Raw genomic sequence first — 26,174 nt, forward strand, 5'->3', positions numbered from 1 at the left:
AATATTGTAAAATTGTTTAAATATAAAAATAACATATCAAGGAAAATATATAAGATCCTGTTAATCAAATGCAAAGACAATTTCTGATTGGTGGTTCTTCAGTGGGCTCAACTATGAAGAAATCTTGGTGGTTCTGATCATTGACGCTTGGTCATTTGAGGGTGGTCAGCCCCTCTAGCCTATCTTTCATGGGTTCAAACTTTCCCTGCCTCCCCATTTCCAGGGTCCATGTTAAGAACATAAGAGTAGGAATGCTGGATCAGACCAAAGGCTTTTCTAAACCAGCACTCTATTCCCACAGTGACCATCCAAGTTGCAAATGAAATGCTCATAATGAGAACATGAGTCCAATAGCACATTTTGCCCTTGTCCACTAGCTAGTGTCATACCTTTTATAATACTGGAGATGAAATATGACTAGTAGCCATGCATAACTTTAACATCCATGAATTTGTCTAGCCCTGTTTTAGATCCATCCAAGACAGTGGTTATCATATATCTTTTGGTAGGAAATTCCATATTTGAACTATATGTTCTGTGAAAATGAATATCCCAACTCCTGACCTCCCAATATTTGGCTTCAGTAGGTAGAGACTTCTCCCTCATTTCAGCAACTTGCGTATGACAGCTTGCTCTTTTGATGCTTCCAAATTCCATTAATTTGATGCAAGATCCACTCTTTCATCAGTTCTTCCTACCTACAAGACTCACTTGGGATTGTGCACTTGGTCCCAAGACTTGTCAATGGAAAGAACATATCCTTCCCTGAGAGGGTACCCATCCTTGAATAAATGGAATTTATCTGTGTAATTTGCAAGGGTGGAAAAAGCAGAATGTCATCAGTTCTTCTTCTTATAGAGGCTTGTTTTGGACATGCACATGAGCTGAGAGGGGGTATTTGTGCTTATATTACAGTACACAGAGTGTGTGTGTGTGTGTGTGTGTGTGTACACATACTTTCATACGCACAGACACACATATACACACACAACATAATATAATTATAATTATCTATACAGTAATATAGAGTACAGCAAGATATTAAAGGTAAGCTTTTGTTCATTTTACTATAGATAGATAGAAAGATAGATAGATAGATAGATAGATAGATAGATAGATAGATAGATAGATAGGCAGGCAGGCAGGCAGGCAGGCAGGCAGGCAGGCAGGCAGGCAGGCAGGCAGGCAGGCAGACAGACAGACAGACAGACAGACATTGAGCTTTTGCATGCATTGAAAAGTAACACATAGTGTGTTATTTACATTTTTGGTAGCCAAAATGCATTTGCAAGCTTAAAAAAAAACCCTGTGTTTCCCTTTCCACCAATTCCACTTTTTGACAGTCCTCCAGGCCTTTAACTCATCAGATAAGTGGGGGCTTCCTGTATTATGAGAAAAAGAAAACTCCCTATCCACTTTCCCCACACCATACATAGTTGTATATAACCCGGTCATGTTCCTGTTACCCACCCCCAAACTGAAGATGCAAATGTAATATCTTTTTCTCAGAGTTGTTCCAGGTCGTGGTCATACTGGCTGTTTTTTCTGCAACTTTTCCAGATCTATAATATTTGTTGCAGTGCAGTGGCTGGAAATGTTATCTTGCTGCACACATTTGCAACAGCAGAATTTGCCAGATAGAATTCTTTCATGACCAATACTTATCTGGCTTTTTTTAAGGAGGGTGGTGGTGGAGATGGAGAGCCTACAACTTTCCTGTACAGTATATCTTGCTCCATTGTATCATCCTTGTTCCTGACTGATACTTGTCCTTTCTCTCAGTTCTTGGTAAATATTCCCAACCTCCTTTTTTCATGTGGTAACTTTTTAGATACGCTGTCATGTCTTTTGCAATCATCCTGATCTTTCTGCATAAAAAGGCATGCTTCCTGCTTTCTGTTCCAAAAAATAGAATGATTTCTCCTCAGTCCTGCCCAGTTCATAATGCTGTACTAAATATACCTATGCATTAGTCAGCTTCATATATGAGTCAAAGGCAGGTTTGGGGCCAAAATTATGGATTTTTCTATGAGCCATAGATAGGTTGAGGGTAAAACTTTGGGTCAATTAACAAAGAATGTGAAAGATGAATCAAAGGAAAACAATGCCAAATAATTTACAAAACTCTGGCAGGCATAACTGTTTGTGCTCACACTAAAGTTTTGAAGGATGAGGAAGGAACTATGGTAAATGGTGACTATATGATATTGTAGGAGAGGTGATCAGTCATGGATGGGGCTAAAAAATGCGGGCACATCAAAAAATGTAAAGGCAAAAGTTCAGGTATAGTATCAACTCTTACCAACAAGGACCCACCATCTTCTCGAAGTAGAGTGGTAAAAGGTAAGAGCTTAGTCCATCCCAGTAGAACCTAAAAGGACTAACTCTCTCTACTCTCTTAGTGCTCCTTCGAGGTGAATTATCAAAGAGCCACTGCTATTTTCCCACCCAGGCTTTCAAACAGACCAGAAGTGGTACTGTGGCAGAGAGAGTAGAGGAGGTGGGTGTTGCTTTTAGGTTCTCTCAGGATGGACTAAGGTCTCACCTTTTGCCATTCTACTCAAAGAAGGGTATGGTTACATTTTAGATGAGCAACAGTACAGCCAGTCCTCCTTATCCATGGATTTTTTTATCTATGGATTCAAGCATCCATGGCTTGAAAATATCCCCCCCCCCCAAAAAAATAAGGATAAATTCCAAACAGCAAACCTTGATTTTGCCATTTTATATAAGGGGCACTGTTTTGCTATGCCATTGTATTTAATGGGACTTGAGCATCCATGGATTTTGTTATCCATGGAGGATCCTGGAACCAAACACCAGTGGATAACAAGGGCCCACTATACTTACATTGTTCCATGGATAAGTCAACCCACCTTTTTTGGGATTGACTTTTTGACTAAAATTTCTAGACTTATGTATAAGTCAAAAAGTCAGCCTCCCAAAAACCTGGGGTGACTCATCTATAGGACAACATATGTACTATATCTCAACTCTTACCAAAAAAGGAACCTTTATCTGAGTAGTGTCTTTTTGTTCAATAGTGACACAGTGAAAAACAGATTTAATTGTAAGCTTTTATTGACTGGCACATCCCATCTTGGGGTTTGATTTTAAGTGGACCTGAAAACATTAACATTGAACCACATTGTCATTTTAAGCATTAAGATGAAAAGGCTCCTAGAGCAGCTGATCAACAATAGCAAAAATAAAATTACACCTGTCTTCAGGCTTGTGCACTTTTTAAAATTTAAAGTAAAAACAGCCTGTAAATTGAATAAATCAAAGCTTGTAATTTGCTTATCCCTCCTACCTCAATTCAAGATTAGCAAACAAAAACTATTTTCTTTGGCTCATAGTCACAAACAACATCTTTTTGCTGAGAATAATAATAAGGTAAGTTTTTAAAGCTACTTTAACCTGTACATAAAGACCTGGATCTGAAACATTTGAGAGCGACTATTCTCCAAATATAGTACATTGTCTAAAACTGAAAGAAACCAGTAGGTCAGCATGATTTTTTTCTCCAAGTGATGTGTTTTCATATATTAAATCTGAGGCATGGTGTCCCAAGCTTTCTTATTCATTGCTTATATCAAATTAGTCAATAGATTAGGTGAGACTTCTTTTCTTCCTTTCCATTGGTGAAAGGGAAATAAGGGATGAAAAATTCACAAGTGTAACCTCTTGGGTGCTGAGTCTTCTATTACTCTAACTAGTAAACATAATGAATAGCTTAAAAGTACAGCAATATCTAAAGCATCAAAAATAAAGTCTTTCCCATCAAGATGCTTTCAGTCACTATGTACAATAAAATCTGTAAAAATCAAGAAAGATACATTTAACAGTCAGCACAACATTGTAGATATCCTTTTTGGATTCTGTAATGGCAAAACTGTTTGCAGGATTTAATTCTTCTAAATAGGTTTCCCTGGAAGTGAGATCACAAATGATGATGGTAAGCTGAGAAGATTCCATTTTCATTTTAAGAACTCTCTCTTCTTGCATCCTGTTCCCATTCTCACTTTATTAGCTGACTTTACTTTGTCGAAAAGAATTCATGTTACAGAGTACAGTACTAGGCTCTTCCAGCCATCTTCCCAGGCTTCTGTTCTAAACTAATATCAGTACAGTATGTCCTTTTGCAACAGGGTGCTTGTCTCATGCTTAATTACAATGGGAATTCAAAACCTTCTTTTCAACTGTGTAGGAAGTTAGAACTGGACAGTGCTGTCTCTTTTCTTAGATGTTCTCGTACACATCTGTACTATTGTTCTCATAAACATCTTGGATTTCTCCTTGGATGTCCTGTTGATACATAAAACATTTGGTGAAAACAAGAAGAAATGTAATTTTATTATGAAGAGAATGGGACACATAGCAACTACTGTATGTAAAATAGTGATACAGATTATTCATATATAAGAAAAGACACAGGTTATCAATAGTCATTCAGGCTCTGAAATGACTGCTCAACATGAATGTAACCTTAATGGAAAATAGCCATCAGCACAACCATCACCATGGTCTTATAGACCTTCAGAAGGGCACTGTGGCATATGCAGCATCTTGTGCTGAATCCAACCACTACTTCCACTGTAGTTTAAGTATAGTTTAACCATTTAACTCCCCAAACCTTAAAGAAACTGGGCAGAGGAATATTCCCCCTCCTCAGATAGGAACATTATAGAAAATAGTGAGACAGAATGTCTTAAAATTGTTGCATTGAGAGTCCTACCCATCCTCTCATTCCAAGTATCAAAAAGGACAGCAGTTATAAAAATGATATTCTTTTTATGGAATGAAAAGCCCCAAGTATTTTCAGCCTATGGACCAAACATTGTTGGTTCTTGGCTCAGAAATTTCTAAAGTTTTGAGCCTAAGTTTGTACAGGCTACAGGCAATATAAACATAATAATGATTCAAACACATAATAATACAATCTGATATATTTAGATATTATCTCTTTGTGGTTTTATACAGACCTCTGAAGAGGGCTTAAAAGCATCCAAAAACAACACAGATTTTTCAGCTAATAAAAATGCCATCTTTTTAGTACAGTATTTTGAGATGTGTTCCCAGTTTCTCTTGTAGATTTTACTGCATCCTTCCTGGGTTTTGCTTTTCTAAAAATCAGCTTTTAAGGGACAAATTCACATCCATAAGTGTGCTGGATGCCTACTTGATCCATGGATATCTAGGGATAGGCCTTTCAGATTGGCCTGCATCCTGAACCCCTACAGAGATCTTGTGCTACATAGAAGGGAGTCTTCACAAGGTATTGACATAATCATATTTTAGTAGTAGTAGTAGTAGTAGTACTTTTATTTCTTTTGTGCCTCTCCTCAAAGCTCGAGGTGGGGTACAACATGTTAAAATTCAAAACACAATTTTTATAAAAGCCATATAAAACTATTTCTGAATATTACTTATTTTCCTTATTCATATTTTCTTTGGGCTATTGCCTGCAGTCCTCTCCCCCTGTGTCTTCACAAGATAAACAATGCTCTTCATAAATTTATTTCTGTACGCCTAAGTAGCTCAATTACAGATCAACAGGTCTGAACCACTCTCTTTAAAAAAATCTATTTTTTAAAAAATATACCCTGCAATGAGCCCTCAGGGTAATGCACAAAATTACAAATAAGCACATTATAAAAACACATAAAAACAGGAAAGCAATTAAAAATGGCTATTAAAAATATCATAAATATGTATCAGCCCAAAAGGGCCAGCATCTCAGGCAAATATTGGCAATTAAGAAGTTTCAACCAGAAGCTTGCCAGAATAAGTTATTAACTAGTTTTCTAAAAGTGAACACAGAACAGGAGTTCTATAGGAGTTCCATAGGAAGCAGGAGTGGGAGGCTGGAGATCCAGATATGTGATTTTTACTGTGTGGTTCATAGATGATAATGTAATTTTTGATGTAGGGTTCGGTGTTTATAAAAATCAAATAAAATTCAAGAAGGTCCATTTTAATTCAGCTGAAACCAGCTTTTATCCAGAAACCATGTGAAAGCAAGGGGTCATAGCATTCCATTTTCTAGATGCAGGTCCACCTCCCTGAACCCCATTGGCTACTGATTGACCATAGGGGTGCCCTAGGAAAAATCATCTACCACCCAGTTTGCCACTTTCAGCCTCCCAGACTTCTGTATAAGCATGCTGACAGAAATAGGATCAGTTTCAAATAGGATTTCTACCACTGTATTTCATTTCCATCTCCACAACAACTGAGCATCATGATGACAGGAAAGCCAACAGAGAGTGTGTGACTATAATGGAGGTGTTGTATTTAGTATGGATTAGACATTTATTTGTTTGTAATAATTCTGTAATGCCCTAAAGGCACCAGATCCCATCTGAACTTGGAAAACTAGGCAGTCCAGGTGCTGTAAGCCATCTCTGAGTACTCCTTGTTTCAGAAAACACTATGAAATTTGTAGGGTCACTATAAGTCAACAAGCCACTGGAAAGCACATACACACATGCCATTCACTTAAAAATATTCAGGGCCTCACTTGTGTTTTTCCCCAATTTCACCACATAAATTTATGAAGCGCATTGTTTATCTTGACACTGTCAAGTGGCAATTCAAAACTACTTTCTTCTGATAGATGTGAGAATTTCATTTATGTTTCTGCATACACACAAACCATGTAACATGATAACAAGCAATGACCCAGGTTCTCCCTTGCACTCTGATATGTGTACTCTAAAATCCATTGTAGTGCATGAGCGAGATCTATTTCACAAATTTCTGTGGCTAAGCCGAGATGCAGTTGACTCCACATCTGCTATTTTCAAAGCACAACCAACATCCAAATTGGCCGCATGAGCAATATAGACATAATCTGGAAATTAAGCAGCTGGCATTCCAATTGGTCTTGTTTAAAGAGAAAGGCTCTGGCAACCTTTATACGTTTTCAGAGCCAAACATAGAAACCAGAAAAATGACAATGAAGCCCAAATGTTCTCTTTCTAACTTGAGTTAGAAGAATTAGCTTATATTGAAATAAGCCTTGTTTTGGAAGAAGCAAAATACTGTACAAGGGATTCTAACTGTATATGTGATCCAGTGTATAAAAAAATATAAGAGTCTACACAATATCATTGTTTAATGCTCTACATGCTGGTTTTATTTGGTGAAGAATTCAGGGAAGCTTGAAAGACTGCAAAATCTTTAAACTACTGCAAAATCTTTAAACACCTTCAATATTACTGAGAAAATCCAGATTTATGTGTGCAAACATATCTACTAGCTCATCCAAGAATTGTTTTGTTTTGTTTTTTTGTATGCAGAGAGAAGAGAGAGAACTTGGAAGTAAAAGGTGTTGTTGTTATCATCATCATCCTCATCATCATTATATTTATTTATATCCTGCCTTTTTCCCAGAGTGGGACTCAAAGCAGTTTACAACAAATAAAACAAACATAGTTAAAAAATTACCAGCATACAAGCTTTTATTTATTTAGAGGATTTATATCCCACCTTTCCCCCAAAATGAGATGTTAAACCATCACAACATTTGAAAAGTTAAAGCAAATTAAAACAACAACAAATAAAGTCCAGCATATTATACAATGCCTATTTTCCGTGAAAAATCAATTCTCAAAAGCTTGCCAGAATAAAAACAGTTTTACTCACACGTAACATGGTAATTTTTTGAGTAACAACAAGCACTGGTACTTCGTTGTGATTTTAATGTCAGTATAGAAATATTTTACATACGGGGGTAACAAAATACTAACAAATTATTCATCAATCTTATACATTTTTGCTATTTTAAAAAAATTAAGATTTCATTTTTATTTAAACATGTGTTTATTTAAATTCTAGCTGTCCAGAAGGTTTCAGCTTCCAACACTGCTTCTGCTGCCTCTCTCTCCTCTAAAAAAGGGCACTTTCTCTTTTTCATTATTTGGTATACACCTCATACAAGTAGTGTAATCCAGAACCTCTTCATGTTTCAGGGTTATAATCAGGATCATAGAAAGAAAACTGCAGGAGTAGAAAAATGTTCCTACTGCAGATGTTTTCTGTCAGTTTATGACAGTGTTGAGGAGGATGAAGTTAGTGCACTTATCCTTGCTGTCCCTTGTTGCATAAGTAATCTGAATGCCTTATAGGACTAGTATAATTACAACATGTAGTCTTAAACATCCCAGAGCCCTTTCACACTACACAATTACATCACTATATATCCACTTTAGCTGCCACAGCAATATCCTATGAAATCCTGGCATCTGCAGTTTATGGAGAAGTATTTTATCCAGAGAGCACTCGTGCCTCACCAAACTACAATCCCCAGGATTGCATAGGATGTAGCCATGGAAGAAAGTGGAAGCATAATGCTATAGCTGTGTGGTGTGAAAGCATCTAACTGGCATTTACTCATAATACGATAGAAAGACAAATAAATGCTGAAGTAGTTACATAATCAACACTACGCTCTTTGAGATGAGTCAAATGTGTTAAGAGAGGCCAGTATTTTCTACTGTACTTCCTGCTTTTACATTTTACATTTTGCAGAATATTTGGGCTCTTCTCTTTTTTTCAGCATTCTGAGATATTTTGTTCCTACTTCCAAAAGCAAAATTTTATAGTACATTTGGCCATCATGTGACATGTCAGTTGAAGGGAGTGAACCCAAACCCTCATTCCCTCCCCATCTTCAGGATGTTTCAATCCTCTGCCTGTTTCCCTTCTTCCTCCTTTTAATGGTTTTTTAAAGGTCTATGTCAAGCAATAAGGCAGTAGGTTCCTGTGCTGAGAAAGATCAACACAGCACTTCCATTCACTAATCAAACTGAGAACCTGAGTGGAACAAAGCTTTGAAATATGCTCCTTTCTCTAATGAGTTTATCACAAGTAGGAGATCAGGAATTTATCCCATGAATATCCCAGAAAAATCACGTAATTACGCATAACAATTCACACGACATCACACAAAACCCACCATTAAAGTGGTCACAAAGAAGCATTAATGCACATCGTATAACTTTTGGGATTTCAGCCACAATGCATTTCCGATATCACTTTATTTGCGCAATTGCATGTGATAATCATTTGCAAAATTACTCGCTATTTCCACCTCATTTGTGGGATACTTTAAATGCCCCTTAATGTCTATTTAATGTTGAAATCAGTCCCAGTATGAAAAACTCCTTATAATCATAGAATCATAGAGTTATAGAATCATAGAATCATAGAATCGTAGAGTTGGAAGAGACCACTAGGGCCATCCAGTCCAACCCCCTGCCATGCAGGAAATCCAAATCAAAGCATCCCTGACAGATGGCCATCCAGCCTCTGTTTAAAGACCTCCAAGGAAGGAGACTCTATCACCTTCCGAGGAAGTGCATTCCACTGTCGAACAGCCCTTACTGTCAGGAAGTTCCTCCTAATGTTCAGGTGGATTCTCTTTTCCTGTAGCTTGCATCCATTGTTCCAGGTCCTGTTCTCTGGAGCAGCAAAAAACAAGCTTGCTCCCTCTTCAACATGACATCCTTTCAAATATTTAAACAGGGCTATCATATCACCTCTTAACCTTCTTTTCTCCAGGCTAAACATCCCTAGCTCCCTAAGTCGTTCCTCATAGGGCATGGTTTCCAGACCTTTCACCATTTTAGTCGCTCTCCTTTGGACACGCTCCAGTTTCTCAATGTCCTTTCTGAATTGTGGCGCCCAGAACTGGACACAATATTCTAGGTGGGGCCTGACCAAAGCAGAATACAGTTGAAAGAGATCTCAAGGACCATCCAGTCCAACCCCCTGCCATGCAGGAACTCACAGTCAAAGCACCCCTGACAGATGGCCATCCAGCCTCTGTTTAAAAACCTCCAAAGAAGGAGACTCCACCACTCTGCAATGGACTGTGTTTCACTGTCAAACAGCTCTCACTGTCAGAAAGTTCCTCCTAATGTTTAGGTGGAATCTCTTTTCCTCTAGCTTGCACCCATTGTTCCAGGTTCTATTCTCTGGAGCGGCAGAAAACAAGCATCTTTTTCTAAGTCTTGTATTTTTAATTTCTAAAAAAAATAATTCGAGATCCCTAGTAATAAAGTAAAGTAATAAAACTAATTGTTTTTTATATTATTATCAGCTTTTATGGATATAAATCCACTTCTTCAATTCGGTGCGATCAGTAATGGCGGGGGGAGGGGCTATGGGGGTGGGATGTCCAGTGCAGGACTTCCTGTGCATGCGGAAGCACACGCACACAGCTGGAATTCCCCGCACGGCACCAGGGAGCAGCAATGCAACCCTGGGAAGTGCCTGGGAGGAGCCCCCGGGACCTGGGGAGGTGAGAAATGCCCTGCGTATCCTCTGGAAAGGCCAGGGAGAGAACCCTGGGATGACAGGAAATGCCCCACATGTCCCTGGGAAAGGCCGAGGAGCAGCACCTTGGACCTCAGGATGGCCAGGGACTGATTGGGTGTCAACCTCTTCTGGAGTGTCACCTCCCTTCCAGAGTGTCATTCGGAGCAGCCTGCACCCACCCAATGACGCTACTGCTTCAGATGTAGTACAGAGTGATATCCAAGCCTCTTAATACAAAGCATATTTACCCAGTTGTGGACGTGGTACGGAATGTAATATGATCTAGAAAGATACACATCATGACCTTTGTCCCAAATTTTCAATGGGATGTTTAAGGTGATAGCGGTCTTTCAGATCAACATAGTGGTCAGTTAGTATTAATGTGTGAAAAGCTGAAAACAATACATCTGCTTACCTAAAGACATTTTCCTTGGGTTCAAAACCTTCTCTGAGAAGATTCTTTTTGTTACATGTGCAGTAATGAGGACTCTTGTATTAATACATGTAATGTATCATGAGGCCGTTGTCTTTAGTCATACTTCTGCTAATGGATTGGAATTTGTGAATATAATTCAATTCAGCTGTTTTTATTTTTAGTCCTCCTTTGTAATTTTCTTGTTCAAAGACTGTGACCTTTACATTTTGTACTGTATGTCCAGGGAAGCTAAAATGTTCTGCAGTTGGTTTTTGGATATTGCCACTTCTAATGTCTAATTTGTGTCCATTTAGCCTCTTGTGTAGAGTCTGTTCTGTTTGTCCAATATAAAATGTAGAGAGCATTTCTGGCATAGGATGGCATATATCATGTTACGTTACAAGACCAAGTGAATGCACCTCTGTTGTTGTGGGTGACAACACTGGCTCCAGTAATATTGCTCCCAGAGTAGATGTAAGTGATGTAAGAAACTCATCAAAGCAAAGGAAAGATCTATCTAGCCTCCACTTAATTATTTTTGTCTTCCTCTGATTTTTCAATATGTTAATCTGTTTCAAACAACAATAAAAACTCAAAACATCTTTGTCAACTTGTTCATTTGCCAAAGTCAAGTAAAGCCATCACTCCTCCTACTCTGAAGAAAGTCTCAGAGGTACAATCCCTCCCATTCTCCCTTGGCATCCCAATGATATGGTTTTATACAGTAGCAGCTAAATCCAAGAAGGACCCCTCAAGGGAGCAAGGGCAAAAATGTCTGACTCACCTTAGTTTTAGACATCCCTGTGTATGATGGGTTACTTAAATTTTTCTGAAAGTCCATATAGATGTCAGGTTGATGAGGTTGTAAGTCCTGGAGAGAATAGGAATAAGAGAGAATAAGGGACAGCAAACATATGCATTGTAGACAGGCAGTAAATACAAATAAATAATTCTTAGCAATTTTTTTTAAAGTGAGATCCCATTAATAGAATATTCTCTCTTATGCACATATAAATGTAGCTTAGGATGTCATGTAGCAGTATTCTCCATATCCACTTAGACCAGAAATTGGCAATTGACTCTCCCATTTCAAGGCTTAATGCTGGTATTGCCAACAGTTTCCAGTAGCACTGTCCATGATAGATGTACCTTGTGAAAACATTCACAGGCAGGCTCTGGCTCACCCCCTTTGGAAGCCTTTATTGGTTGCTAAGTATTAAGGTTAATTGGCGTAGAGGTGGACAGAAAAGTGTAATTGGAAAAAAATGTGCAGTTTGAAAATTGGTGAAGTGCAGTTGAAAAATGGAAGGGAAACTACAGGTACATCCATTAACTTTACAAAGGAATCTTGTAGCACCTTTGAGATTAACTGCAAGAAATAAATTGTATCATAAGCTTTTGTAAATTATTAAGCACTTAGCAGTGTTTATCAGACAATCTTGGTAAAAACTGAAGTCCAATTTTAGAGAAGTACCACTTTTGGAATACAAATTTGATGAAGTATCAGGAATGGCTCTTGCCCTGATTAAGAGTCACTGAGTTGGTATTTGCACTGCTGGATGAGCCATATATTAAGTTTATCGCATGGGGCTTCAACCGTTCCCCAGCGCGTTCTAACGGGGGCGAGCGGGGGCGCGCACGGAGCGCGATGGGCACCGGATGGGGCCCAAAACGTGACTTTATTGCACGGGGGTGCGCCGACGCCGCGCGTTCCCATCGCATCCCAATTCGGTTCCAGAGGGCGCCATTTCTGGGAACTGTTTCCAATAGAGTTGTCCTGTTAGTTAAGGAACTGGAACAGATTCATACATTCATTGTTGCTGTATAGTAGATTAGAGCTACTGGTTTCTGTGGAGAAACTGCCAAAGAGTAAAGCATACTTTATGCCTATTTGGCCTGTTTTTTAATATGAGGGGGGAACTGTGCACGTGGAATATTTTTTTAAAAATCCTGGTACTATAAATCATAGTTTTAAATATGCAAATTTGAAATCATCCATTCCTGCTGATACTGAGTTAGAGCTGAATAACAAGCATTGCAAACCTATACATGTTTACTCAAAAATAAAGGTCACCATTTCCAGTGTGGCTCATTCACTTCTATCTAGTACCTGTGTTTACACCTTTGGTGGCTAAAGACAAAAAACAGAATAGGATGATTTTAATATATAGTTTTTAGTTTTTTGCATTACATAGCATAACTCTCCATTTCAGGGAAAGCTAAATCCCCGCAATTTCTCTGGAGAAGGCATATGTGCAAGTCTCAGGTGCCTGTTATGTATCTATAGAGAGGGCTACAGAGGTGTAAAGCATCTGGGCTGTTCTTTCCACCTCACCATCCCCACAGCAGAAAGTATAGCCAAAGAACAGTGTTATGCTCACAGCTTCCTCAATTTAGAGCAATGTGTTCCAAAGCTAAAGCTATTCTTTGCCCTCTGACTATACAGCAGCAGAAACTACATCTGCAAATAAGCGCATGAAAAAAGATAAACATCTCGCTACTAAAAATGCACATCAGATTGACTGATGCTACAAATGTCTCCCACCCAAAATCGAACAGCAGACTTTTCTGTGCATGTTTATGGTAATGGTTGGTTGCCATGGTCATGGTGATAGTTCCCTTGGCAACAGGAAGATGGGGAGGAGCCTTAGCAGGCAGGACAGACAGGTGGCATGAACAGTAGATGAAAGATTTGAATGGCTCAGTGATGCAGCAAAAATTAAAGAGCAAGCGGTCATGGTTTCAGTTTCCTACCATTCAATTCAATGGGCAGCGTGTCCCCAAAATCAAGCCTCTTATTGTGAATATAACAAAAAGAATAGGAAAGGAGGAAAATAAAGCAACAGTGCAGGAAGGGACTCAAGAAGCACAGTCAGCATGCAGACTTTAAGCTTGGAACACAACAAAAAACGGTGGGATATGTATACAAAAACGGATAGAAGAACCTCAGAAATATGAACTTGAAATATACTTCTTTTACAAATAATCATCAAATATAAGCTTTCTATAGCATTATTCTTACAAATTTGGTCTTATTATATCAGAACACAATCTTACAAATTCCACGAAGATCAATGTTCTTTATCATAAGGTAATATCACAGTATATCACACTACTTCAAGGTAGTTGCAATTAGTCTAAGGCCTCTAAAAAAAGGCTGAGGGGCCTTAGACTAACTGCAGTTATAAATATCGGCTGAGGATCTGACTATGGATTAACACTATTACAAGCACTGACTGTAGATTCATTGGAATATAAGTATTATGACACTATGATGTTACTTAATCATTGAAATATTTTTTGCCCCTTGAACTAATGTGATATAGGACCCTATCACATGGGGATAAAAGAGCGGCTTACCTTTCCTGAATTCAGTGCTAATTTGGGAGGCAGCTGGGTCCTATAACACATAAATCACTGCCAAATTGCTGCCTGGATCCATCCTGGATACAGCCCAGGTCATCTAAGCCACTTCCACAGCCCCTTTTTGATAACAGAGGTTTCCGGCTTCTAAAAATGGCTGTTGAAACAGCTTAGACAACCTGGGCTGCATCTGGGATGGACCCAGGCAGCAATTTGGTGGCAATTTATGTGTGATAGGCCCCAGCTGCCTCCCGAATTAGCACTGAATTCAAGAAAGGTAAACTGCTCTTTTAACCCCATGCAATAGAGTCCATAGTGTGATATTACCTTGTGATAAAGAACATTGGTTTTCATGGAATTTGTATGACTTATTGTATGCTATAATAAGACGGCACCATACTACTAGCTGAAAACCTCACAGACCTTGGAACAACTACTAAGGAAAATCAAGGAAGAAAGTACAAAGGCAGGCTTACTGTTGAACATAAAGAAAACAAAAATAATGACTATGGAGAATCTACACAAATTCAACCTAGACAATGAGGAAATAGAAATAGGAAAAGAATTCTCATACCTGGGATCAAACATTGATTGGAACGGAGACTGTAGCTAGGAAATCAGAAGATTAAAATGGGAAGGGCGGCTATGAAAGAACTGGAAAAGATGCTACACTGCAAAGATATACAACTAAGCACAAATGCTAGAAGCATACAAGCCATTGTATTCCCTATGTATAGATGTGAGAGCTGGACAATTAAGAAACAAGATAGGAAGAAAATAACTTCATATGAGATGTAGTGCTGATAATATGGTGGATAGCCAAGAAGACAAACAAATGGGTCCTAGAGAAGGTAAAGCCAGAAATCTCCCTGGAAGTCAAGATAGCAAAATTAAGGCTGTCATACTTCAGACACATCATAAGAAAGCACGACTCATTTGAAAAAACAATGCTAGGCAGTAAAAAGAGAGGAAGGCCACATGTTAGATGGATGGACTGTATTCAGGAGGTCATGGGTGTTAGTTTACATGAACTAAGCAGAGCTATGGAGGATAGAGAGTCTTGGAGATATCTCATCCACAGGGTTGTCAAGGATCGAGATCGACTCTAGGTCAGTTAACAGTAACAAAACAAAAAACAGTATCTATTACAGATATTATATCTATCTAATGTTGTGATTATGTGTGCTCAAGTTGACTCAGATGTATGGTGACATTAGCCTCGGGTTTTCTCGACAAGGTTTATTCAGAAGGGGTTTACCATTGCTGCCTTCTTAAGCAGAGAGAGTATGATTTACTCAAGGCCACACAGTGAATTTCCATGGCTGGGCTGAGGTTTGAACCCTGGTCTCCTGGTATCCTACTCCAACACTCAAACCACTATGCCACACTGGCTCTCTAATGACCTAATATGTTATTAGAATATCTACAGAGCAAATATGAATTATGTATATAAAGTTATTATTGCTTAGTCTATCAACTTAGCAAAAGCATAGCTTATGTGAACTAGTCAACTCTATCCCATTATTTCTCATTTTTATTATATAATATTCTTTCTTCATAGCCATTGCCAGAATCATATGACAGCTGATTCAGAGCCTTGAGTATATACTAGGTATTGCAGCTACAGGATTCAGTAGGCAGTCTTCCATGGATGATATGCTGTGTATCTGGATACAACTAGTAGTCTTATGTAACAATCTCTCTCTCTCTTACACCTTACAGACACACACACACAGTGAACTTTTTCATATGATCTTTCCAACTTCTGTATTTCCTTGTGAGACCAAGTTTAGCCTGTAACGCACTGTGACTCCTGCCCCTGGATTAATTTTGTTTAGCAATCCCTCTCTGCAAAATGTCATTTTGGAGATAAAAAAATTGCTACAGATACTCACAGTGTACATGGATTCAGGAGGCTCCAGGCTGCTTGAAATGTGCTGAGGTGTTGGCCTTTTATCTGGGCACTTCTTGACACGGTTTTTCCAGGGCCACACCACCTTTTCATGAGGATGTAATAAATAGGAGCAAATGGTGACACATTAGTCCCAAATTTATGAGACTTGGAGTCTCTCCAAACTTTTGTCTTTTAAAACTATTCCAAGTTGTTCAAAAGCCCTTTGAATGCAAGTAAAATTCATATTTGTCTCTTGTGGAGACACCAGCCTAAACACAACTAGAACTCAATGATTGTCCACACATTTAATGTGGGAATCAGATGCAATATTCCATAGCTAGTGGCATGTAGCACAGTCTTGCTACCCATGGCAGCAGAGCATATGTTCTTTGTTCATTTCAAACATCCGAAATGTGAGCTACTACCTTACCTTTTTCTGGATTACTTACAGCATTAGAATTGCTTGTCTATTTACCATATGGATGCTAAAACTGTACACTTCAAAGGTGTCACAGGTCTGCAGGGTTTTCTCTCCAAAAGAACAGGGCTGGGCAAACTCCATAAGACCACCTTTGGACCCCCAAGACCTACTATAGGCCACCCAAAGAGAAACCAGAAGTGGCTGGAAATTCACATAAGGAGGAGCTGGGAAAGTAGAGAGGCCTTCAAGGTCCAATAGGCAAAACAATATTTAGATGGGTCACTTTGTTTTAAGACTAAATCACTCTTGAAGATTTCTTCAAATGGAGGAAACTTTTTTTTTTTTTTGGAATTTTAGGAAGGAAGGGAGATTCAGAAAGATCTAGAAAGGGCTCAGGATTGCAAAAAAAAAAAAAAAAAAAAGTGCCTGTGAAGGTTCATAGGACTTCCATGTCTGCTTTAAGGGTTGCTGTAAACCTCTCACCTATATGAACAATCCTATCAGCTGAACATTTCTGTCAGAAATTATATAATTTCAATCATATATAAATTTGTGAAACATTAATTAATCAATTCACCTAACGTATATACTCATCTATAAGTCGAAAAATCTATGCCAAAAAATTGACCCCAAAATCTCAAGTCGGCTTATTTATGGGTCAATAAGGTAATGTGATAGCAGCTCTTTCAGATTTCCCCAAGAGTGCGGAAAGGGGTTTATTTCTCTCTGGAGCCAAGCAGAAAGAGTCCTGGGTGACTGATTGCTGTTTCTTTCAGAGGCCCCCAAACCTGTCCTCGATTTATATATGAGGTCGACTTATAATCGAGTATATAAGGTATTTAATTGATGGGCTTTAATCAAGTAATTGGATTTGTCAACTAAGATTTATTTATGTCATGTAATAACCTTCATTCTAAATGATGGGATAAACTATGAGATATTTATGTAGCAAACCTCTGATATGTAGTAACAAATACAACATAATGGAGTTAAGGAGGAAAATATTTGATAACATACCTCTCTCTTCCAGGCCAGCAAGACGGTTCCCACTATGCTTAAAGCAGCCAAAATAATGATGACAGTGATGAGGCAAATCCATATAGTAGAAGTTTTCTCTGCAAGGAAATACCCTTTCTCTGCAAGGGAATAAACAGTAAAAAAGTGTTCAAAACTCAATTAGAGGTTTTAATTTCTCAAATAAAATCTATAGAATTAATATTAATATGCATAAGAAGAAGATCCTAGTGATCCTAGTAACAATAGTGATCCTAATAACAATAACCATGTAGGCCAATGGTAATACATAATGCAGAATAATAATCTTTCTTTTGAACACATAGGTGAATCTGAGAGCCAGTTTGTTTTAAAGTACATCCACCCCATGTGAATATTGCTTCTTGTCTGCCTCACCAAGGAAGGAGAATGCTGAAGGAGAATTTCCCATTAGCTATACCCAGCATCAGCACTGGTGAGTGCTGCTGGGAGATGCAGTCCAACAACATCTAGAGGGTTATAATTCCCTATCCCTCCTCTATTTGATCTGGATTTATCCATCAGACAATCCATTGAAAAGTTCTGAGAATCCTAAATACAGTTGACCCTCCCACTACTAATTCCCAGCAACCTTTATTGGAAGTCACACTGGCTCTGATACTGTAGGTAATACAAAACTATCATGGTAAGTAATTACTTGTATCTTTCTTTCCACTTCTTGTAAAGAGCAGAGGGGGTGAATAAATTGCATTCCACGTATTATAATAGTATTCCACCCATTATAATCTACAGTAGCCCCTTCCAATTTGTGGAGGATCCGTTCTGGACTCCCATGCAAAAATGGTGACTCGCAAATATTTGAGTTCCATTGAAAATAATGGTGCATGCACCCGAGGTGGGCATGTGGGGCCGTGCTCAGGTGCACACCACCATTTTGTCCCTCCTCACTTGTCCCTCCCACAAAGAGTGAGACCATGGACCACAAAAAGGGAGGGACAACTGTACTTGCTTTCCCCTCTAGCACTACAAATGGCATTGGGGCAGTGCTGGCAAGTAGATTCTATGTTAGTGAGGCCCTGAATCCATTAAAAGAGCCAACCAACATGCCTATCTCTAAAATAGATTCAGCACTTTGGAAAGCTCCTTTAAAGCTTGGCCTAAAATAAAGAAGCATGTGCCACTCTTTAGGGGTCAACAGTTTTCCCCAGATTTACAAAACCACTTTGTCAACTTGAAATTTAAAAACATTTTTCCTGACTGGAACCTTACTTATGATCCAGCAAACTGTCCATTCTCTCATAGGGTTAATGCTGAACCAAAGGGAACATAGAAGTAGCTGTTCTAACCAAAACAATCCCCCCCCCCCAAAATCCAGACTGTATATTAGTGTACTACTTGTAACAGGCCCAACATCAAAATCACAAAACAACATGCACATTTATTCTCAGCAGATGTTGAGGCTAAGTATAGCCCATCTGCAGCTTAACAAAAGTATGTCAGTTGACAGAGTCACACATGAATATGTACTGACTCTTGTGCACTGCTTATAAAGTGGGTATATAAAGCTTTGAGGATCAAGTCTATTTAGAGCATTTCTGTTTCCTCTTTTCCCCTCCGTCTACCCTTTGTGACACTTTTTCTTTTGAGATGCTATTTTGTACTTTTTCCCTCTGGTTGGTTTAATAAAGGTATTACCATAATACAGATTTTGGATGTTTCTTGCTCCCAGCAAAAATATATATTCTGTCATAGCGTTAATGCTGAGCAAAAGGGAACATGTGGCAGCTGTGTTGACCTAAACAAATAAAACAAAATCCAGTCTGCATACTAGGCTGCTGAGCAAAACTTACTAATTTAATTTTGAGGGTCAATTTGACCTCTGCTGTGAGACACTTGCTCAGTTCCCTCAGCTCTGTCTCAGAGCAAAAAGCTTAACCTTGCCATCAGAAGAAAATGTCGGGATTTCACAATACTTTTTTATTTGCTTATTCACTTTAATAAATGCAATTTTAAATTTAAGTAACTTTTATTTTTCTCTCTGAGGTTTCCCATGTTTTCTACAGGTTCTGGAGTGTTGTTGCTAAAAGCATCTATTTCTATCCTTCTTTCCCTCACAATTATTGCCTGCTTCCCGGATCATTTCCTTGTTACTCCTACTCCCACTTTTCAAAAGAAAAAAACATAAAACCTCATCACTAGTCTCCAGCTTTCAACCCTCCTAGACAATCTCCTGGCAATTGACCCTGATCATTTCGGCCCAACTCAAGTCACAATTAAGTCCCTTTGAAATTAATAAGTCATATTAGTAGAGATTAATTTATGTCTCATTAATTCCATTGAATTAGTGAGTATGTATGTGAGTTAGTATGACCTTTGACTTTGCCAGACTTTCTTGGAGCATGAACCTGACACTGCCAATAAATCAGGATTGACAATTGCTCCTATACCCTTGTTTCCTCTTGCTGACATGAATCATAGTCTTGATTACCATATTTTGTTAGGATTCTGTGCATGTGTGTACAGTACTGTAAAGAAATGTGACAGTTAGAATTGGGCTTGGATACCATCTACCACCAATAAAAGTAAGATGACAAATCCTAGAATATCAGATCAGGGTAGATATCTTGCTGAACCAGAAGCATGGAGTTTTCCTTCTGACATTTAGCTAGTGTATTCCAGTCTGTCTCCCAAATTTACAAAATATCAAGACCTTTTATCTTTTGATGTAACTGTCTTGATTTGATAACTAGCTTACATTTTTGTTTCTTAATTTAATTATACAATTATGAATATTATTTATTTATTTATTTATTTATTTATTTATTTATTGGAATTACATCTCTCCCCCCCCCTTTTCCTCCCAAAATGTGATGCATCTGGATATATTTATTGTGTTTGTGGTTCAGAAAAGCTATCCAGAGAACTGATAACTGGGTGGCTGCTCAGCTGAATGAATGTGACTGTTACCTGAAAAAATTTATACTGTAATAAATGTGGTAGGTTTGCGGTAATTTTTTAAAATTGGACACTGTAATCCATTTATTTCTTGTCCATGTTCATATGCAGGAAAGCTGAAAACCCCTTCCTACCAGAACTCCAAACTAGCTGTTGTTCAACTTACCTCTGAAAAGGATAAACGTCCCATACCCTCTTCTTATTGTTGATGGTTTCCACTCAACTTTGCAGTAGTAGGTACCAGTAACAGATGCATGCTGAGTAGGGGTGATTTGAAGCATGTACCTGGTTTTGAATGTTGTGTTCACACTGCATGCAGGTTGAGTTTTATAGTCATACTTATAGATAGTGATTTCCTTCCCTTCTAGATCACTCCGGTAATAACTGATTACAAAGTTTGCATGTTCTCGTTTACAAATCATGGTAATCTTGCAGGTTGCTTTAACTGTTTCATTGGCAAAAGCGATCTGAATTAAAGATGTGTCTTGAACATCAAGAGATTCTGCTAAATTTAAATAAAAAGTGATTGTTTTAACAACATTACCCAAGAATGGGACAAAGCAGACAAAGTACTTTTTGTTAGCATGTACCTATATCCTACATACAGAAAGAAGGTAAATATCACAACATGTAAATTCATTATTAAGAGAAAAATGACAATTGGCTGAGCTGTCTACATCACAAATTACTGCAGTAAAATTAAGCCCTTGTCCACATTGCAGCATAGAATAATGTGTTAAAAATCAAATTTAATTACTTTTGACAATGAAAGATGGACAGTTTTAGCAATTAAGGAGATTTTAAATTGACATTTATCATTTATGTTCCATTACTACACTAAAGGTTTCACTACAATGAATGTGGAGGGGAGGGAAATACAATCCAGAATTTTACTCCACTTTCCATCCTTGTTTTGAGCTTCTGAGAGCAAGGAACACCTAAAATCAGACTTCTGGAGTTTGTAGTTTGAAGAGGCACTTGAGCTGTCTAGCTAAATATTGAATACACCTCCTTGAACTGAAAATGGCAGCTTTCTATAGGATGTTGCCATGACAGTTAAAGTAGAATCATAGTGCTGTAACTGTGTAGTTTAAAAGACTGCTTGGAATCTTTGGATATGTACATTTTTGAGATGAAGAGTAGATGAGAAAATTGTCTGGATTATGTTTCCATGGTATTTTATTTCTTTTTGCTTTCTCCCATGTTTCAGGTGTTTACATAAGCTTCTGGACTTCAGATTTTATAGATATAAAGACATGCCTGGTTTCACTACGCCTCTGTTAACATTTGTAGAAATGTAGAAATGTGGTATGGGAGGATACAGAGAGTGCCAACTTCAAATTTGCTTTAACCCCATTTCCTCCCATTGAGACTACTCTTGAGTAAGTGGTTTGAGTCTTGTGATCTAAACTTTGCAATTCCCCAATCCTAACAGACTATTAAAAAAGGAAAATTAGTTTTGCAAAGATCCAAGGCAAAACGGTTTGGCTTAAGAAACAACAGGATAGTGTAACATTTATTGGCCCTTTAATTAATTAATTTAAATAACTTAAACAACTGACTTCTGGAGAGATTTTATGATGCAATTGAATGTAAGTCAATTACTTTAGTTGACATTTGATTATATTGCCCCTTTTTGTTTCCACATTTTCAGATTAATCCATATCTTTATTGATTTGAAATAATGAGTTCCTAACACTAATTCTTACTCTAGGCCAGTTTACATTACACTCTGACTTTATATTCAGTAGGACATGGAAGCAGGCCTTGTGTTCACATGTTTATGTGCCACAGTGTGTAGAAAATTGTGTGAATGAAAGCTTCCATGTGTGATGTTGACAGAATGTACTTGTAAATGAATACATGCACTCACGACTTAGTGAGCCAACATGGTGCAGTAGTTTGAGCATTGGACTATGACTCTGGAAATCTTGAGTGATCTTGAGCGAGTCACACACTCTCAGCCCAGAAAATGCTGCTATTAGGGTCACCATAAATTGGAAATGACTTGAAAGCACACAACAACAACAACTAAGAACTTAACAGTAAATATTCTACATGCTGTTTGGAAAGGTAAGGTCAAGATTTGTTTCCATACCCTTCCACAAGTAGAAGCTATACACTGGGGTACAGTATGAATCAGTCCTCTCTGCTTTCTGAATTCATTCGTCATGAATTCTCATCTCTGACCAACCTGGAACACATTTGGTGAAAAGCAGGCATACAGCAAAATGTGCTGATAATACTTTGTCCACTAACAGGCAAAGACTGTGCTGAACTGGGTTTGCTGCTGTTTATACTGGAATACCAATGTTTAAAATGATAGATGGAGTCTATTAACAAAATATGTGTGTATGTTACTTCAAGTGCTTTGGGAAATTATCATCTGTGAAACCACTGGCTTCCTCTTTTTTCTCCCTCAGAAGAGTTTGTCTGAAATTCTGGTATGTGGAAAGCAATAGGCGGAAGCGGCCTGATTACTCCGTTTGCAGGAATAGTATATTACAGTCTAACAACAGAAAGACAATGGGGGTGGGAAGAGATTCTCAAAAGTGGCTGTTTTGTATAGCATAGCATCTATTTTTATCTCACACTGCAGGATACATTAAGTAGGTCGATGCTCAATGTGTGTTATTTGCCAGTGCTCTGTGAGGCTGTGTACTAATGGAACTCCTGTGGGTCTCTTCTAACATAATTTTTTGAAGATATCTCACCACTGTAAACACATCAAAGGGTCACATAAGGATTAGTTATTCATTTCTACTGATGAATCCATGAACAGTACCTAACAGGAATCAAAGAACCTATTCACTGAAATCATTATACTTTTCTTCTTAAGAATGATAAATATTTTCTCAAAAGTTCCAAGCTCACACTGCAGGATACATTAAGTAGGTCAGCCTTTCAAAATCTGGGGTGGGGTATGTGTATTAAAGTTGCTAGCTATGTCCATAAACATATACCACACAAACCAGGAGCTAGTAAATTGCACTAGTGAACTGGCAATATTGTCATCTAGCAACAGGCACAATTAATGTGAATCACCATGCTTGGGCAAGTCACATTCTCTCAGCCTCAGAAGATGGCAGTGGAAACCTGCTCTGAAAAAATCTTGCAACAAAAAAAAAACATGATAGGTTCACCTTAAGATTGCCATAAGTAGGAAATGACTTGAAGGCACACAACACACACATAACAATCAAGGTGAGTCATCATGCTGCAGAGAGAGAGAAACATAATGAAACTCAATGAAAATGAGATATACTTTCAAGCTGACCCTCAGCAAAATATCATTTATGCATGTTTTTTTAAAAAAAAATACTCAGAATACGCTCAGCCCTCCATATCCATGGATTCTTTATCCACAGATTCAACCATCCACAGTTTAAAAATATATTTAAAAAATACATTCCAAAAAGCAAGCCTTGATTTTGCCATTTTATATAAGGGACAACATTTTAATATGCCACTGTATTTAACAGGACTTGAGCATCCATGGATTTTGGATCCTGAAGGTTCCTGGAACCAAACTCTAGCAGATACTAAGGGCCCACTGTATAAAAATACCTCAGCCCTGTTGATGCAAGTAGAAGTACCATTGTTGTCAGAAGTATTAACTGAATTCAGATCTCAGCTTCTCTGCTAATTCTTTCTATACCTTCACTGTGCAATACCATGCATGTTTATTTAGAACTGAGTTTCTCTACATCAAATGAGCTTGCTGCCAAGTAATATTTTTTAGGACTGCAGACTTACAACACACACCTATGCATATTTATGCAACAGCAAGTCTCATTTAATTTAATGGAATTTGTTTTCAGGTAAGTAGGTACATAACTGAATCCTTAGGTGAGTAACCGTTTCCCACCCCCACCTGTAATATGGAGTTATCACTGCCAGCCTGCCTTATTGGATTCATATATGGATTTCTTAGGCAAGTCATGTATGTAAGAGAAAGAGAGAAGGAAACATTCAACAGAAATATCTGGAGGCTACTGACTAAAATACTACTTAAAAAGCATTTACATAGTGTATGAGTGGGATAGAAGAGAGAATAAAGGAATATAATGTTAGTTTACCTCCACATTGCACACCCCAAAGAAGCAAGATCACAATGGACAAATCTGAGGCCATGGCAGCATCCAGAAAGAACATTTTGGCTGAAAACTTCCAAGGTTCTTCTTACTAACAAATGGCCCTCTTTCTCTTTCATTCTTCCTGTTTCTTGAGGTAGGAGGGACAGCTTTAGGAGGAACAAAAGAATAGTTCAGATAGTTTGTTCCTTGTTCAGTCCTTTCTGCTTTCTTCAGCCTGTTCTACTATGGAGGAAGGACAAGGCAAGGACAAGAAATGCATCTATTTTAGAACATTACAAACCAGTATCTCCACAGCTTCCCCTCCATCTTTGAGTTTATAAGTTAAGAATTTCCAACTCTCTCAGTGGTCTTAGAGTTGCTAGCTGGTGCTAGAACTTAAAAGTAATGGTATATCTATAATCCATGGCTACATCTGTTTGATACAACTTTTAGCAGGAATGGAATGATCCTAATGAATCCTAGGATTTATAGTTTAGTGAGGCACTACAGTCTCAGTAGTAGGGATGTGGTGGCTTAGTGGCTAAGACACCAGTTCCTACGATGGGAAGATCGGAAGGTTGGCAGTTCGAGGCCCAAGTGCTACATGACGGGGTGAGCTCCTGTCACTAATCCCAGCTTCTATCATCCTAGCAGTTCAGAAGCATGCAAATGCAAGTAGATAAAAAGGTACCACTTCGGTGGGAAGGTAATTGCATTCAGTGTAGCCATGCTGGCCACATGACCATCGGAGTCGTCTTTGGACAACGCTGGGTCTTCAGCTAGTAACGGAGATGAGCACTGCCCCCTATGGTCAGATATGACTTGACAAACTTGCCAATGGGAAATACTTTTACCTTTACAGTCTCTCAGAATGTGCTGCTACAGTGCTCTGGGTTTCTCAAGATGCCCTAGAATCATAGAATCATAGACTTGGAAGAGACCACAAGTCCAACCCCATCATGCAGGAACTTTCAATCAAAGCATCCCTGACAGATGTCCATCCAGCCTCTGTTTAAAGACCTCTAAGGAAGGAGACTCCACTACACTCCATGGGAGTGTGTTCCACTGCTGAACAGCCCTTACTGTCAGGATCCTGTTCTGTCAGAATTCCGGGTCCTGTTCTCTGTAGCAGCTGAAAACAAGCTTGCTCCCTCATCAATATAACATCCCTTCAAATATTTAAACAGAGCTATCATATCACCTCTTAACCTTCTCTTCTCCAGGCTAAACATCCCCAGCTCCCCAAGTTGTTCCTCATAGGGCATGGTTTCCAGACCCTTCACCATTTTAGTCGCCCTCTTTTGGACACACTCCAGTTTCTCAATGTCTTTTCTGAATTGTGGCGCCCAGAACTGGACACAATATTCCAGGTGGCCTGACCAAAGCAGAATAGAATGGCACTATTACTTCTCTTGATCTAGAACACTATACTTTTATTGATGAAGCCTAAAATTGCATTGGCCTTGTTAGCTGCTGCATCACACTGTTGACTCATGTCCAACTTGTGGTCTACTTGGACTCCTAGATCCCTTTCACACGTAGTTTCATTCAGCCAGGTGTCACCCATCCTATATCTGTGCATTTCATTTTTCCACCCTAAGTGTAGTACCTTACATTTCTCCGTGTTGAATTTCATTTTGTTAGCTCTGGCCCAGCTTTCTAGTCTATTCAGATCATTTTGAATTTTGAGCCTGTCCTCTGGGGTATTAGCTATTCCTCCTAATGTGGTGT

General features: G+C 38.5%; 1 protein-coding gene across 1 annotated transcript; it reads right to left on the minus strand.

The window, feature by feature from the left end:
* Positions 1 to 3,979: 3,979 nt before the first annotated feature.
* Positions 3,980 to 24,501, minus strand: NFAM1 (NFAT activating protein with ITAM motif 1). The gene is made up of 6 exons (XM_089526773.1): positions 24,447 to 24,501; positions 20,534 to 20,872; positions 17,437 to 17,555; positions 16,000 to 16,101; positions 11,526 to 11,612; positions 3,980 to 4,308 (listed from the first exon to the last, which is right to left on the minus strand). The coding sequence occupies exons 1-6, from the start codon at positions 24,499 to 24,501 to the stop codon at positions 4,243 to 4,245; spliced, it is 768 nt and encodes a 255-aa protein (XP_089382899.1). The 3' UTR covers positions 3,980 to 4,242.
* Positions 24,502 to 26,174: the final 1,673 nt, after the last annotated feature.

Source organism: Sceloporus occidentalis, unplaced genomic scaffold, assembly GCF_023333645.1.
Source record: "Sceloporus occidentalis isolate IW3139 unplaced genomic scaffold, rSceOcc1.0.p SCAF_5, whole genome shotgun sequence".
Lineage (NCBI taxonomy): Eukaryota > Metazoa > Chordata > Lepidosauria > Squamata > Phrynosomatidae > Sceloporus > Sceloporus occidentalis.